The sequence below is a fragment of the Colias eurytheme genome, chromosome 24 (genome assembly GCF_061535395.1).
Source record: "Colias eurytheme isolate Ceu_HAF_F1 chromosome 24, ilColEury1 Martin Lab GWU primary, whole genome shotgun sequence".
Classification (NCBI taxonomy): Eukaryota; Metazoa; Arthropoda; class Insecta; order Lepidoptera; family Pieridae; genus Colias; species Colias eurytheme.
The window spans coordinates 3,227,062-3,239,467 of record NC_143003.1 but is presented as its reverse complement, the minus strand read 5'-3'; the positions used below and the strand labels follow the sequence as shown (position 1 = coordinate 3,239,467).

The window sequence follows — 12,406 nt, the reverse complement described above, 5'->3', positions numbered from 1 at the left end:
TCAGGTTTACTAAGTTTTAAACAATCTAGCAGCTAAATTACGGAAAATATAACAAGTCAAAGTTACGAAAATTTGGTAGGTAATGGTTACGACAGTGCGAACTTTCAATCGTACTTCTCTGTTTAGACTCTGATTTGTCTCTGTAACCGAGAAAGAGAAGAAAGACAGTCTGTACTATTTAATTTTTAAAACTATTTATTAATTATGTAATTTACCCCTTGGGTGGAATTAGTAATCGACTGTCAAGCAATGTACTAGAGATGGTGATACAAAAATTGTTAGGAGTACACTACCTTTGACCCGCTGACGGGGAGTCCATTTTGCAACTATTGCTATTTTTTCTTATCTTTATATGTATTAGATTATTAAGATTTGTATTTTTTACATTGTAGCAAATAAAAAGTTTTCTACCTCCTGCTATTTTCCACATATTCTGGTATATTATATTTTCTGAATGTGGATGAAAGAGTCTTCTAATCATTTGATAAGCGGTTCTACATTATTTATTAAGAGCATCCCACATGTAAGAGCTTGAAGCCCTATTGAAACCAGGGTGTATTTTTTCAAAAACCTTGTGCACAAGTCTTAATTATTTTTTTCAGGAAACGATTTATGTTTACATTGTTTGTGGTTCTATATGTACTCACATATCCGTGACTCGTATGATGGCTTCGCAGAAGAATATTTATAAAATAACGTTAAAATTGCAATTCTAAATGAATATACGGTTCCAAAAAAGAAAAGTGAGAAGATTTATCTCAATCTTAACCCCTTAATGAGCCACTGTAATGAAATAAACGTGAACATGACGAGAAATAAAGGTTAATTTTATCGAAAACTTAAAAGAGTAATTTAGTAAAAGAGTTTAAAATACTTGTTACTCACAATAAGACGCTAAAACCATTAATTTAGATAGTGTTTAAATCCTTAATACTTAAACCTAAAAGCTTTTGATCCTTTTCCTTTCCATTGGTTGACCTAGAGGATGTAATTCCCGAGAGCAAAGCCTCAGACAGCAGCAAATTTTTAGCATTAGTAAGATTAAAATTTCGTACAACTATATAGAATCATAGTACAAAAGCATCCAAAAACCCTTAAACGCTGATTATAAAGTTTTTGAAATTTAAATTAAAACGAAAGTCATAGCTTAAAAGTAGTTATAGTAGCTTAACGACGTTTTAGGTAAGCATTTTATTACTAAATAAAATAAATCACAAAATGAAAATAAAAATACTAAATTACTTAGCTAAAAAGTCGCTATGGTTACGCTTGTCCAGTAAATAGTTAAAATTTTCAGATTATATGCTGAACTAAACGAGAAAAAGTGAATTTAAAAATAAATTATGACAGTTTCTGGGTAAAAACTAATATTTATATATAATAAAATGTCGATCGATGTATCTCACAATAATTATTGTAAGTGTCATAATTTTTAAGAAATAACGATTTCCGTGTTTTTTGCCATTTACTCGAAACTCATTTCGTGGGCTTAACGGCTTTCTAGTTAAAGGATGGCAGAATAGTAAACTTTTATTAGGTACTGATTGTATGTGTATTACTTAAAGTTTAACTGACTTCGTAAAATAATAATACTAAAATAAATGGTTTTGTTGTTTTTTGATTTGGCATTTTTATTCAAAAGAATACGATTAACAGTTGTCTCTGTTAAATGTTGGTAACTTTTTATGCATAATTCACTACATATTTATTTTTCTACCAAGCCATCGATATCGGTATCGGTATCGGTATCGCCGATACATTACTAAAAATATCGGTATCGGTATCGTATCGGCAAAATCATGTATCGTTACATCCCTAATCATAACGTAGTCCTAGAGAATTACATGATTCGGTTAGCCAAGCAGAAGTGATATCTATCACTTATCTAAGAATTATATTTAGCATTCCTAAAAATACAAGTTCATAGAAATAACCATTGATAAAAAAAATGTATTTATCAAAATCAGATTCGGAATTCTCCAGATAATCGAACATTAAAATCTACTTCTTTATAATGTTCGTAAAAACGTAATTCATTGCATAAAATAATACATAAATTCGACCGTCTAATCAACTATCGATTTTACAATCAGAAATCAAACTCCACCATAAATAAACTGTTCTAATTTTATTATCTAATTCACTCGTAATTATCCGATTAACGATATTTTGATGTCTTTCTAGCAAAATTAACATCGTAAGGAATGTAATCGATTTTTTCAATTACTTCAGCGATAAAACTGTGAAGTTCTGAACGATTAAGTCTGTTCTTAATGAAAAGCTAAGGTTTTACTGCGCTAATAATTATTCAGTAAGGCAATGCGTAATTAAAATTTAAAATATATTAAATTATAGGTACTTACTAATAATAGCGCAACGGTATGCGAATTGTTATTCTATATTTAATAATAAATTATAATCACATAATGTTATTTTATCTTACGTAAACAAAACACTACATTACGTTGAAACAAATTCCTAATTTGACATTCCAATGTCAAATAAAACCAACGCTTAAAATCAGACTATTTTTAAAAATCGAACACATGATTTCACGTAACATCTTTTAGAGAACAATAAAGTTTACAGCGTACGTTTACGAGGCAGTAAGCTAAAAATGCACAGATTAAAAAAGATTTATATAAAGCCATGCATACACTGCATCAGGGGTTGATTTATCGGACAGTTTGATTTGCTGGCCGTCGATAACTATTCCAGCGCTTTGAAGAATTAAAAAAAAAGTCTTGTTTGTATTTGGCGCCATTTAATGGTACGTTTGGAATCACATCCGCGTTTCTTGTGGATTTCATTCATGTTTTACTTTTTAAAGATTGAACGACGCGGAATTTAAGTATATATATTGGTGTATTCGTTCGGAAACAGCGTATTTATTAACAGTTGTTACACGGCATTAAAAGGTAAGCTTATGATAATCAGTTCGCTCAATCATAATAATTAATAACTCGATGAGTTATCTGGTTACAAATTAATTAATTTGGAAACCATTATAAGTTTCATTGTCGTTTATACAACATTTATTTTATTTAAACGTAACTATATATAGAAGTAGCTATGGAATAAGTAAGTATAGTATCTTTCAATGGCCAATAATAATATTATTATACAATAAATTTTCTTTTTTAACCTACTTTTAGGGATTTCCATGTTCTTCGGTAAATATACTTTTATAAAACTATTTTATTTTCAAATGAAACTATTTTTCATAGTCAATTTATACCTAACATTATTTTAATTCTACGTTTTACAAGTTTTAATTCGATGACTTTTCTATACCTACATATTTATATAGTAGTCAATTAAAACATATACCTACTACTACAATTCATACACACACACACACACACACATACGTCACACGCATGCGCAGATGTCCTGTCATACTTGTATACCGCTGATAAGCGATAAGTTATCAGCAACAGCTAGGACATTATTGATTCACTGATAAGCGTCGTGTACGTAGAACTGATTTTTAGTTACAATTTTAAGGATTGATTGGTGTAAACTACTGGACAATAGATTCGAATTGGTAGAGATTAAATTAACTTCCTAGTCAGATCAGAAACAGCTTTAGTTTTCATTCATAAATAGGTAAAAGTGTTTATTGAAATGCATGAATGCAGATATTATCACCGCAAAACTTATATACTGTGGACAATATGTATTTTCAAGGTTTTGAAGGCCTATATTATATAAACTTCTTAGTCTATGTATCTATATCAGTTTTATATTTGAGTTTGTATTTTTTATCTGTGCACCGCGTAAGCAAACCTTGCCTTGCTTGTTATCTTAAAGATTAGCATTACAATTAGTTAAATATGTTCATGATAAAACCTGACAAATCTCAATTCGAAATCCCTTATATCCTAATATTAAGCCAAGTAAATACAGTAACAATTATGGATGAAATCTGAATATAAACCACATCTATCTTTATAATAAAAATGAATGTCTGTCTGTATGTTCTTTATATAATCGTAGGACTATGCATTTGATCATGTGACGATCTTCAAGCGAAGTGTTGTGCATGAGCCATAGGTTTCTGAATTGGTACGACCAATCATCGAGACACGCGAAGCCGGGCTGCAAAGCTAGTATAATCATAAATGAATCAGTATCTTAATTTGATGTAATTACCTTGAAGTTATCTTATCTCGATCATGTTATAAAATATATTGAATCCTATAAACGCGGACCTGAGTGTTTTGCATGATACGTTACTTCAACGGAAAAGGTGTTTATTAGCATGCGTTGTAAACTACGCAATAAATATATGCAAGTAACGTTCATAATTATTTTTATCTAGACTATTTTCAGTTGGTAGATATAGTTATATTCCTAAGACAAGGAGATATGGGAAGACATTGGAGGCTGACTACTAGATTAGAAAATTGACACAAAAAAAGAAAATCGCGGAACAAATTATAATGCCTCATATGGTTGTGAAAGTATTTAAAATTTCAGACGTGTAGATATTACCATATCTATAAAATTCCATGTTTATAAACTCATTTAGAAACGTTAAAAGCCATTAAATTGTGATCTTTGATTGACACCCATAAAATTTTATTATATAAATATTGAGGACACACCTGATGTATTTCAAAACTAAGAATCAGCTATAATCAATTCTAAAAAGTCTGACTTGAGCATTGCGATCCATCTCTTATGTTTAATTTTGATTACTCATTGCATTAAGACTTAGTACCAACATATAATATTGTTTATTATCATTTCCTTTGCTATATTGCATAACATGCGAATAGCAACACTATCTTCAAATGTAAATAAGGGAGCGTCCATAAATTACGTAAGGTGTTTTTGTCCATTTTTTGACCCTCCCTCCCCCTCTGGTGAGATATCATGAGATTTTATTGAACCCCCTCCCCCATCCCCCCATCTCACGTGAGATTTTTCAAAATGTAGGTTTCTTATGTTTCTTATGTTTATTTGTCATTGTAAAAGAAAAAAAAATTGCTTCGTGCTTTTGTTTACGACTAGTTAAAAATAGTAATTAATATTGCTGAAAGTTATAATAAGGGCCGATTTTTCAATGCTTGGATAAAACTTATCCGTATATAATAATAAAGTATTACACGATAATATTAAAATGTCACGTAAACTGTCAAATACGGGCAATTAGAATACGTTTTTAGAATGGTAGTTTTATACATTATTCGACGAATAAGTTTTATCCAAGCATTGAAAAATCGGCCCTTAGTGTTATAACAATAATATTTAAATCTTATCCAGTCAGTCATAAGTCATAACAGTAACAATAGAATATTTAAATCTTACCCGTACCATTAAAATTTTAAGCATGTTACATATTTGGATTAAATGGACCAAAAGAGTATAATTTGTTTTGTTTCAATTAAAAAAAATTGCGTGATATTTGCCGACACCCCCCCTCTCCCCAACGTAAGGTTAGATGAGATTTTACTCGACCCCCTCCCCCCCTAAAACAACTCACGTAATTTATGGACGCCCCCTAACTGTAAAGACTATTTATCCAAAGTATTATTACTGAATGCAACGTAAAGATACGAATTTAAAACTAAAACCACATTCAACATTTGCATTTGTTTTTTTACTTTATTCCACATCTATTAGTTTAAGGGCCGATTTTTCAATGCCCAGATAAACAGCTAGATAGACTTTATTCTTCAGTTAACAAAATATTCAATTTTTCAATAGACGAATAGGACTTATCTATCGAATAACTACGTTATTTGAGGAATAAATCTATTTGCCGCTCCAACGGCCAGATAGCGCGCTATTCGACGGTTAGGCGTTTGAGTTGACAACTGTCGCGTCAAATTTGGGATATTTTCGTATGTCATAAAATAGAGCGTAGAATTATTAACAATTAAACCTCTTTCTATATAATTATTATCAATTAAAATCATATTGAAATTGATGTTTTTTATAGTGCTGATGACCATGCCATTGAAAATTTGCCGAACGCTGCCTTTAAGTATGTCGTTTCCATTGTAAAATATATAAATTGAAACACAAATTTAACCAAACTCTTTACTCGAATCAAAACAACAATCAACAATCATAGAAGACAAGAGAAACTTAAAATGCACTCCTGACGTGAGTCATAATGACGGTTGTTGACAAATTGCAAGAGTTGACTCTATCCCGCTCTAACCTGACTAATTTAATATGTTTGTTTCGCCACTCCGAGAGCAGAGCTGCCAATATGGAAATATTTGGTCAGATAGTTATTAATCAAATAAATCACGATTGAAAAATAGGCGAGCCGTTATGAGTTAGATAAATAATTGAATAAATCTATTCGAGGGGTAGTTATTAGACTGTTTATCTCGGGATTGAAAAATCGGCCCTAAAAAGATCATCAAATAGGTAACTTCACCTAAACTATTCTATCTTTACACCCGTACGTACTAGAAACTATAGTATATAGAATGCTACAGTATTAAAGAAACTTCCATCACACCGTACTTGCATCACCTGTAGGTGCTACGATATTAAACGTGCAATTAAATATTCAAATTTAAACCAAGCCGCACGTAACTATAGGCAACTATAAACAAATGACTGCGCAAATGCATTTAACTCGCATAGCAAATGCATTCGTGAAGGTGGCTCGTGGAATTAGTTGGCTGGAAGAGCTTGCCTTTACATAAAAATTGATATACTGTGTAATAGTTTATACTGTGGTATTTGGTACGAAGTAAATTAGGGCTACGCATGGTGTTCTAGCAAGACTTGCGTGCTTGAAATATGCTTGCTTATTTTTCGCAATAAAACAAAAAAATGCGCTTTTTAATACATATAATTTGACCAGCAATAACCTTTAGGTACCTACTTGTTAAATTAACTACCAACAAGTTACACATAAAATCAATGCTCAAATATTAAGTTACATTGTCACTGGAATGTCTTGTAAGGCGTAACAATTCCGTGAATTATATAATAACTATAATCCAGTGTATTTAGGTCTCAAATGAGACCTAGGCCAGGCGTCCTACGTCCACAGTATACATAGTTAATTAGCTATATGTCGTGATCCCACGCGAGCCAAATAAGGCTTGTGAAATTAATAACTGATCATTTTCACAGACCTTCACGGTTTGAACTTTATTGTTATGTTAATTTGTACAAGCTCGTACAAATTGCTTGGCTTGCTTCGTTAAATTATTGGAATATGAGGAAGTCTCTTAGGGTTGGAGGAAAGAAGCTATATCTTCTATGGAACTATGGAACATTGTAAATATTACAAATGTTAGGTTCATCTGGAGCCATCCGTTAATTCTTATAACATAAGAATTTTGTCCTCCCTATTGATATAAATCGATATTAAAATAATCAATAATAAAGTCATGTCACAGAGCAAATAAATAACAGTACCCGAGACGAACGGAAGCGGATGGCACCGCACAAGAGATCGTTGTTCGCTAAATTTAGACGCCGTTGCGCTTGCGCACATGTATTGGACGCGTCTTTTTATTCCTTCTAACTGTAGCCAGAAACTTAATGTTTACTTGGAGATATTTTTACGCAAACTGACCAGTTTGGTACTTCATATTTTGACACAATTATGTAAAGTTACATTTTTATTATTTCTCCCCAAGTTTAGAATTAAGTAGGTAGGTACAATATATTCAAATGGTTCCTAACTACAATTAGCTCATTTACGTCCGTTTGATGAGCAAATAATAAAAAACACTACTTATCGAGAAAGCCATACAAAAACTGGTCACCATTCAAATTAGTTAGAGCAGCCTACGGAACCTGCTCCAACTGGTTTGTTCGCGCTTGGCGGGTTTTTATCACCACATTTTGCATCAGCCCATCTATAATGACGATTACATGAAAAAGGGGTGTTTCAGCTCCTTAGATTTATGACATATGAAGAATATCGCAATACAATACGATGGAATAAAAAGAAAGGGATAGTGGGTACAGTAATGTTGTGTCAACATATCGGGCTGACAATAGCGTTCGGCCAATTAGTTTTTTCAGAGTGTTATTATTTTAAAAATAATTACGTATAATTGTCTTCGTGTTGCGAGCGTGTAAGTTTTGTTAAGTGTTTACACGCAGACTTATTGAGTTAGCTACGCTTATTATATTTGACTAAATAATGCAGCAATCGAATTAAAGCGATGCTGCTTGCTTTTGAAAAGTTAGAAAAACTTGTCTAAAAAATAATTACGTATGAAAGCAAACAAAATGGGCCAAGTACTACTGTAGAAACGTAAAAAATAACTATGGAAACGCATCCAAAAATCAAACGGCCGTAAACCCCTGACACAATCCAATTCACAAAATCGTAATCTAAAAGAAATCGAAACTCAGTAAATTGTACTCACAAAGAGCATTGTAATAGCATCACGTACGATAATCGATGCTATTATGACATACAAAGCAGAATTGCACCTAAATATAATCCAATATTTATACGATCCGTGACTGTAATGCGTCTGGATTCCTGTGCGCCTTGCGTCCCTGTCTCGCAGCCAGGGTTCCGACGAATAAAAAGCACGAGCGAGTAACAGTTCGATTCTCCTAAATGTTTGCACTCCCGCACCTACGGGCCACAGGTACCGGAGCCGTGGGAGTCCGTCTAATAATACCTCCACGCAGGTAGACGCACTATTGGATAATAGAGTTTTCGGAACGAGCAACAATGAGTCGGTAATTTATGTCGAATTTTTAGGAAATGTACCTGTTGTTTTTTTCACCATGTTTTGGGTGAAGTTCGCTCCGGTCCGTGCGGTTGATTTGTTTGTTTTCACGCACAATTTGCGATTACAATGATTTGTGTGTCCGAGTAACGAGATCATATCTTTGTTAGTCCTAATTGAGCGGTTTTCGAAATAGTCGCGATGTGTATCTCTTAGATACGAGTTCAACAACCGAGACTCATGAATATTAAGTGCGTATAAAAATTCGTTGCAGTCATAAATGGTGTTTTATCAAAATTCTCGACGTGAAATGACCATACGAACGTTTGGGAGCCGTGTTCTACGCTAATTAATGGCCGTGGGCTCATTTAATAGAAAATAAATAGATAATTACGGAGGCGGGAATGGTTAACTTGCTGATTTTATTAGACTCTCAGGCGTAAAATTGCTATAATTCTAACAATGAACTACTGTTGCGTCAAATTGCTTCTTTCAATTGGTGTATACCAGCCTACAAATCCGTACGTTTGTTGACGGGATTTTCACAAGTGCACAAATAAATATGTACCATTCAGGATGTAGAATAGAAATCAATATATTGTGTACGTATTGTGCCTTTATACGTAGAATCTGTCAATAGTGCCTACCTGGTATTGACACCTGCTGAGGTTGCACTACAGACCACGAACATCTAAATATGAGCACGCAATTTTGGCGTTTAATTCTTAAGGATAACGGATACATTTGGCTGACGACAAATTATTTTTATGCGGTGATGTTTAGCGCCGCGTGACGCATTTTAAGTATAGGTTTGAGAGCTGATTCATAATTAAAATAGACGTTTAGTGTAGCTTCATGTTTATTGCCAGGAAACGCGGACCACCTACAATTTAACATTTTTTTACGTACAAATATTTAAAGAAGTAATTGTATAAGACTGGATTACACAATTAAAAATCATTAGCATACATGAACACGGAATTTGGTTTGAATGGGAATAATGAACTCGTAAGACTATTCACTCTACTTTTAAGACTATTAACATTTTAATAAGTACAATGATGTATTTTTCTTCATCAAACAGAGCCTAGAACGTTGAAAGTCGAAAGTCCATTTATGTATTACATATGCAGCATTCTTGTGGAACTGAGTGGTTTTGCTTTCACACCGATAAATCAAGCATTTATCATACGTGCAATATTCATAACTTATGACACTTGTTGGGATCGTACATCAATTTGACCATAACATTTAATGCTGTCCATTTTTGGCATGAATGAAGTTCTTTAAATACGGCCAGCTATTTTCTTATGCCATCTATTCCTAATCAAGAGCTATTAAAACCCTTTAGTACGAAAGTAACAAGCCTATCATAGACCAGACATCATCAGTTAAGTATGATAGCAAAAAACCTTATCTAAATCAGCAATAAATGGTATCAAGTCCACCGTAGACCAGTCACAAACACATAAGTAAACATAACGATCACCTACCTCACTTTCAGTCCAATCGATGAGACTAGACTTCTCCTCCAGCAAGTTCTCCGAGCTCCTCTTCTCGTCCTCTCCGTCTCCCTCGTCCTTGAAGACCTTAACTTCGTCCGTGGAGCCCAGGTCGTCGCCGCCCGAGCTCGCAGCGGAACTCGAGTGCGCATGCGGCATTTTCAAGATCCCAACCCAACGCCCATTATCCCATCCTTTCACAACACACACTATCTGTCATCCATGACCGGCTAATACATTATCCGGGCTGGTCCTTCGAGCCGGATTGCTATGCACATTGGTCGGTAAAGTCACTTACACTGATACTAGTTTGTCGGTTCACAGATGAGTCGTCAGGTTGAGCTTAAATTGTTACTTCGCGTATCTTTCGAATTGTATCTGAAACAAGAATTATTAAATTAAATAACTTAAAATGTAAAGGTTGGATACATCATTTAAATTTTGGACATCTTGGACACAAGAAAATAAAATAAAATAAAGGTAGGTAAGTACTTAATGACCTAGTAATTACAACAAACATATCATTAAAGTTGTACAGGCACCTATCTTATCCTTAACCTTACGATAAGACTGAACCGAAAGCTATATTTAACGTTTCGCCACAAGCATTGTAGCATATTTTAGGTCAAGTGGGCTGTCAAGTATCGTTCAAGTCCCTTGGCCCGTAGCCAAGCGCTCAGAAACCCTTAGGAGAAATAAAATAACATATTGACAGTGAATAATTTATGTAAACATTAGTGGGACGAGTTACGAGGAAGTCAGTTTTCGTGTATCTGAACATGTATGGAACTGTTTTATAAAGTTTGATATGAAGTTTAAGAAAATGTAGATGAATATGAACACGATTGTAGTTAGTTACATAATATTAATTCACTCACTTATCAGTTTTTTTTTACTCTGTAGGTATCCACTACGTAACAAATATACATTTTCAAAAAAAAATAGAAATTTATTATGATACCGTGTTAATTCGCAATCCTTTACAAGTCTACAGAAACATTAATTCTTAAAGCATAACATTTGCTGCTCAAGCCCTTATCCATCAACTCAGGAAATAATGAATGCTGTTACATATTAAAACCATAGATTAAAAGCCAGTTTATGATACACGTATCATGGGCGCGTTGATATGCGCGCGCGCATTGCATTCACTATGCATATTGTTTTGAGAGAATATGACGCCTGTACTAAGCTATGCATGTCAATGTGTTGCCAGGCCTTCCTGCTAAGCCTATATTTCGTCACGAGAAATTCGTTGCCTATTGTATAAACATGAATTTTAATGAACTGAAAAAACAATTCTAGGAAGCGGTGATAGAGCTGAATTTAGAAATTATTCATGGATATTATAACTATGTAATATGTAATTTGTGTATTGATGGATTTGATTATTTATTAATAGGGCATAATCGATCAATTTTATTAGCTCATAATAACTGGCTGAGACGTTGGAAGTTTGTTAATTGTAATATATTATATCCTGAACACCTGCCTCATCATATTTTCAAACATTCAATCAAGTTTTATTTATTAGCATACCTACTTAAATTTTATTTACAAACCTACATTTATAGAATACATGGCTCTGTAAAATTTAATTTTTAAATTATTTATCTGAACATTAAGAAACTATTAGCACATAATATATGCATGTGATAAATGCGCATGCGCACATCCATTATTGGTTACTATTGTTCGAAAATGAATTATCTAGTAGTATCAAAGTATCCCGGCTCACTTTCCCGAACTATTAGCTTCTTTTGATTGTAATTCTCTTCATGCCATTTTAATTTCGGAATCCTGGCTAAAACCTTGCTTACCTTCTTTATCTTATAGTCTCCCAGGGTTCCAATTAATTCGCAATGACCGCATTGGTAGGACCGGGGGTGGAGTAGCTATCTATTTACGTTCGCATATTCCTTTTTCCATAATTAGTAGCTCTCCTCAACCTCCACCTGCTGATGCGGCTGAGCACCTTTTACTTGAGGTATCCTTATCCAACACGAAAATTCTTCTTGGTGTTTTCTACTCTCCCAATTTAACCGTTAATTACTTTTCGTCTTTTGACCACCTCCTAGATATTCATACCCCTGCCTATAAACATATAATATTTATGGGCGACTTCAACACCTGCCTTCTCAAGGATGATCTACGTAGCAAAAAGTTAATGTCCATCGTTGATTCCTTTAACCTAAAAATCCTTCCTCTTAGCGCTACCCATTCCCT

The 12,406-nt window shown here is 33.5% G+C and overlaps 1 protein-coding gene across 2 annotated transcripts in view; it reads right to left on the bottom strand.

The window, feature by feature from the left end:
• pan (transcription factor pangolin) overlaps nt 1–12,406 on the bottom strand; it is a 139,989-nt gene that overhangs the window by 105,897 nt on the left and 21,686 nt on the right. For both annotated transcript variants that reach the window (XM_090115909.1, XM_090115908.1), the window contains exon 2: nt 10,172–10,558. In XM_090115909.1, coding sequence (XP_089972035.1) covers nt 10,172–10,339 — 168 coding nt within the window. In that variant the 5' untranslated portion in view covers nt 10,340–10,558. The remainder of the gene's footprint in view (nt 1–10,171; nt 10,559–12,406) is intronic.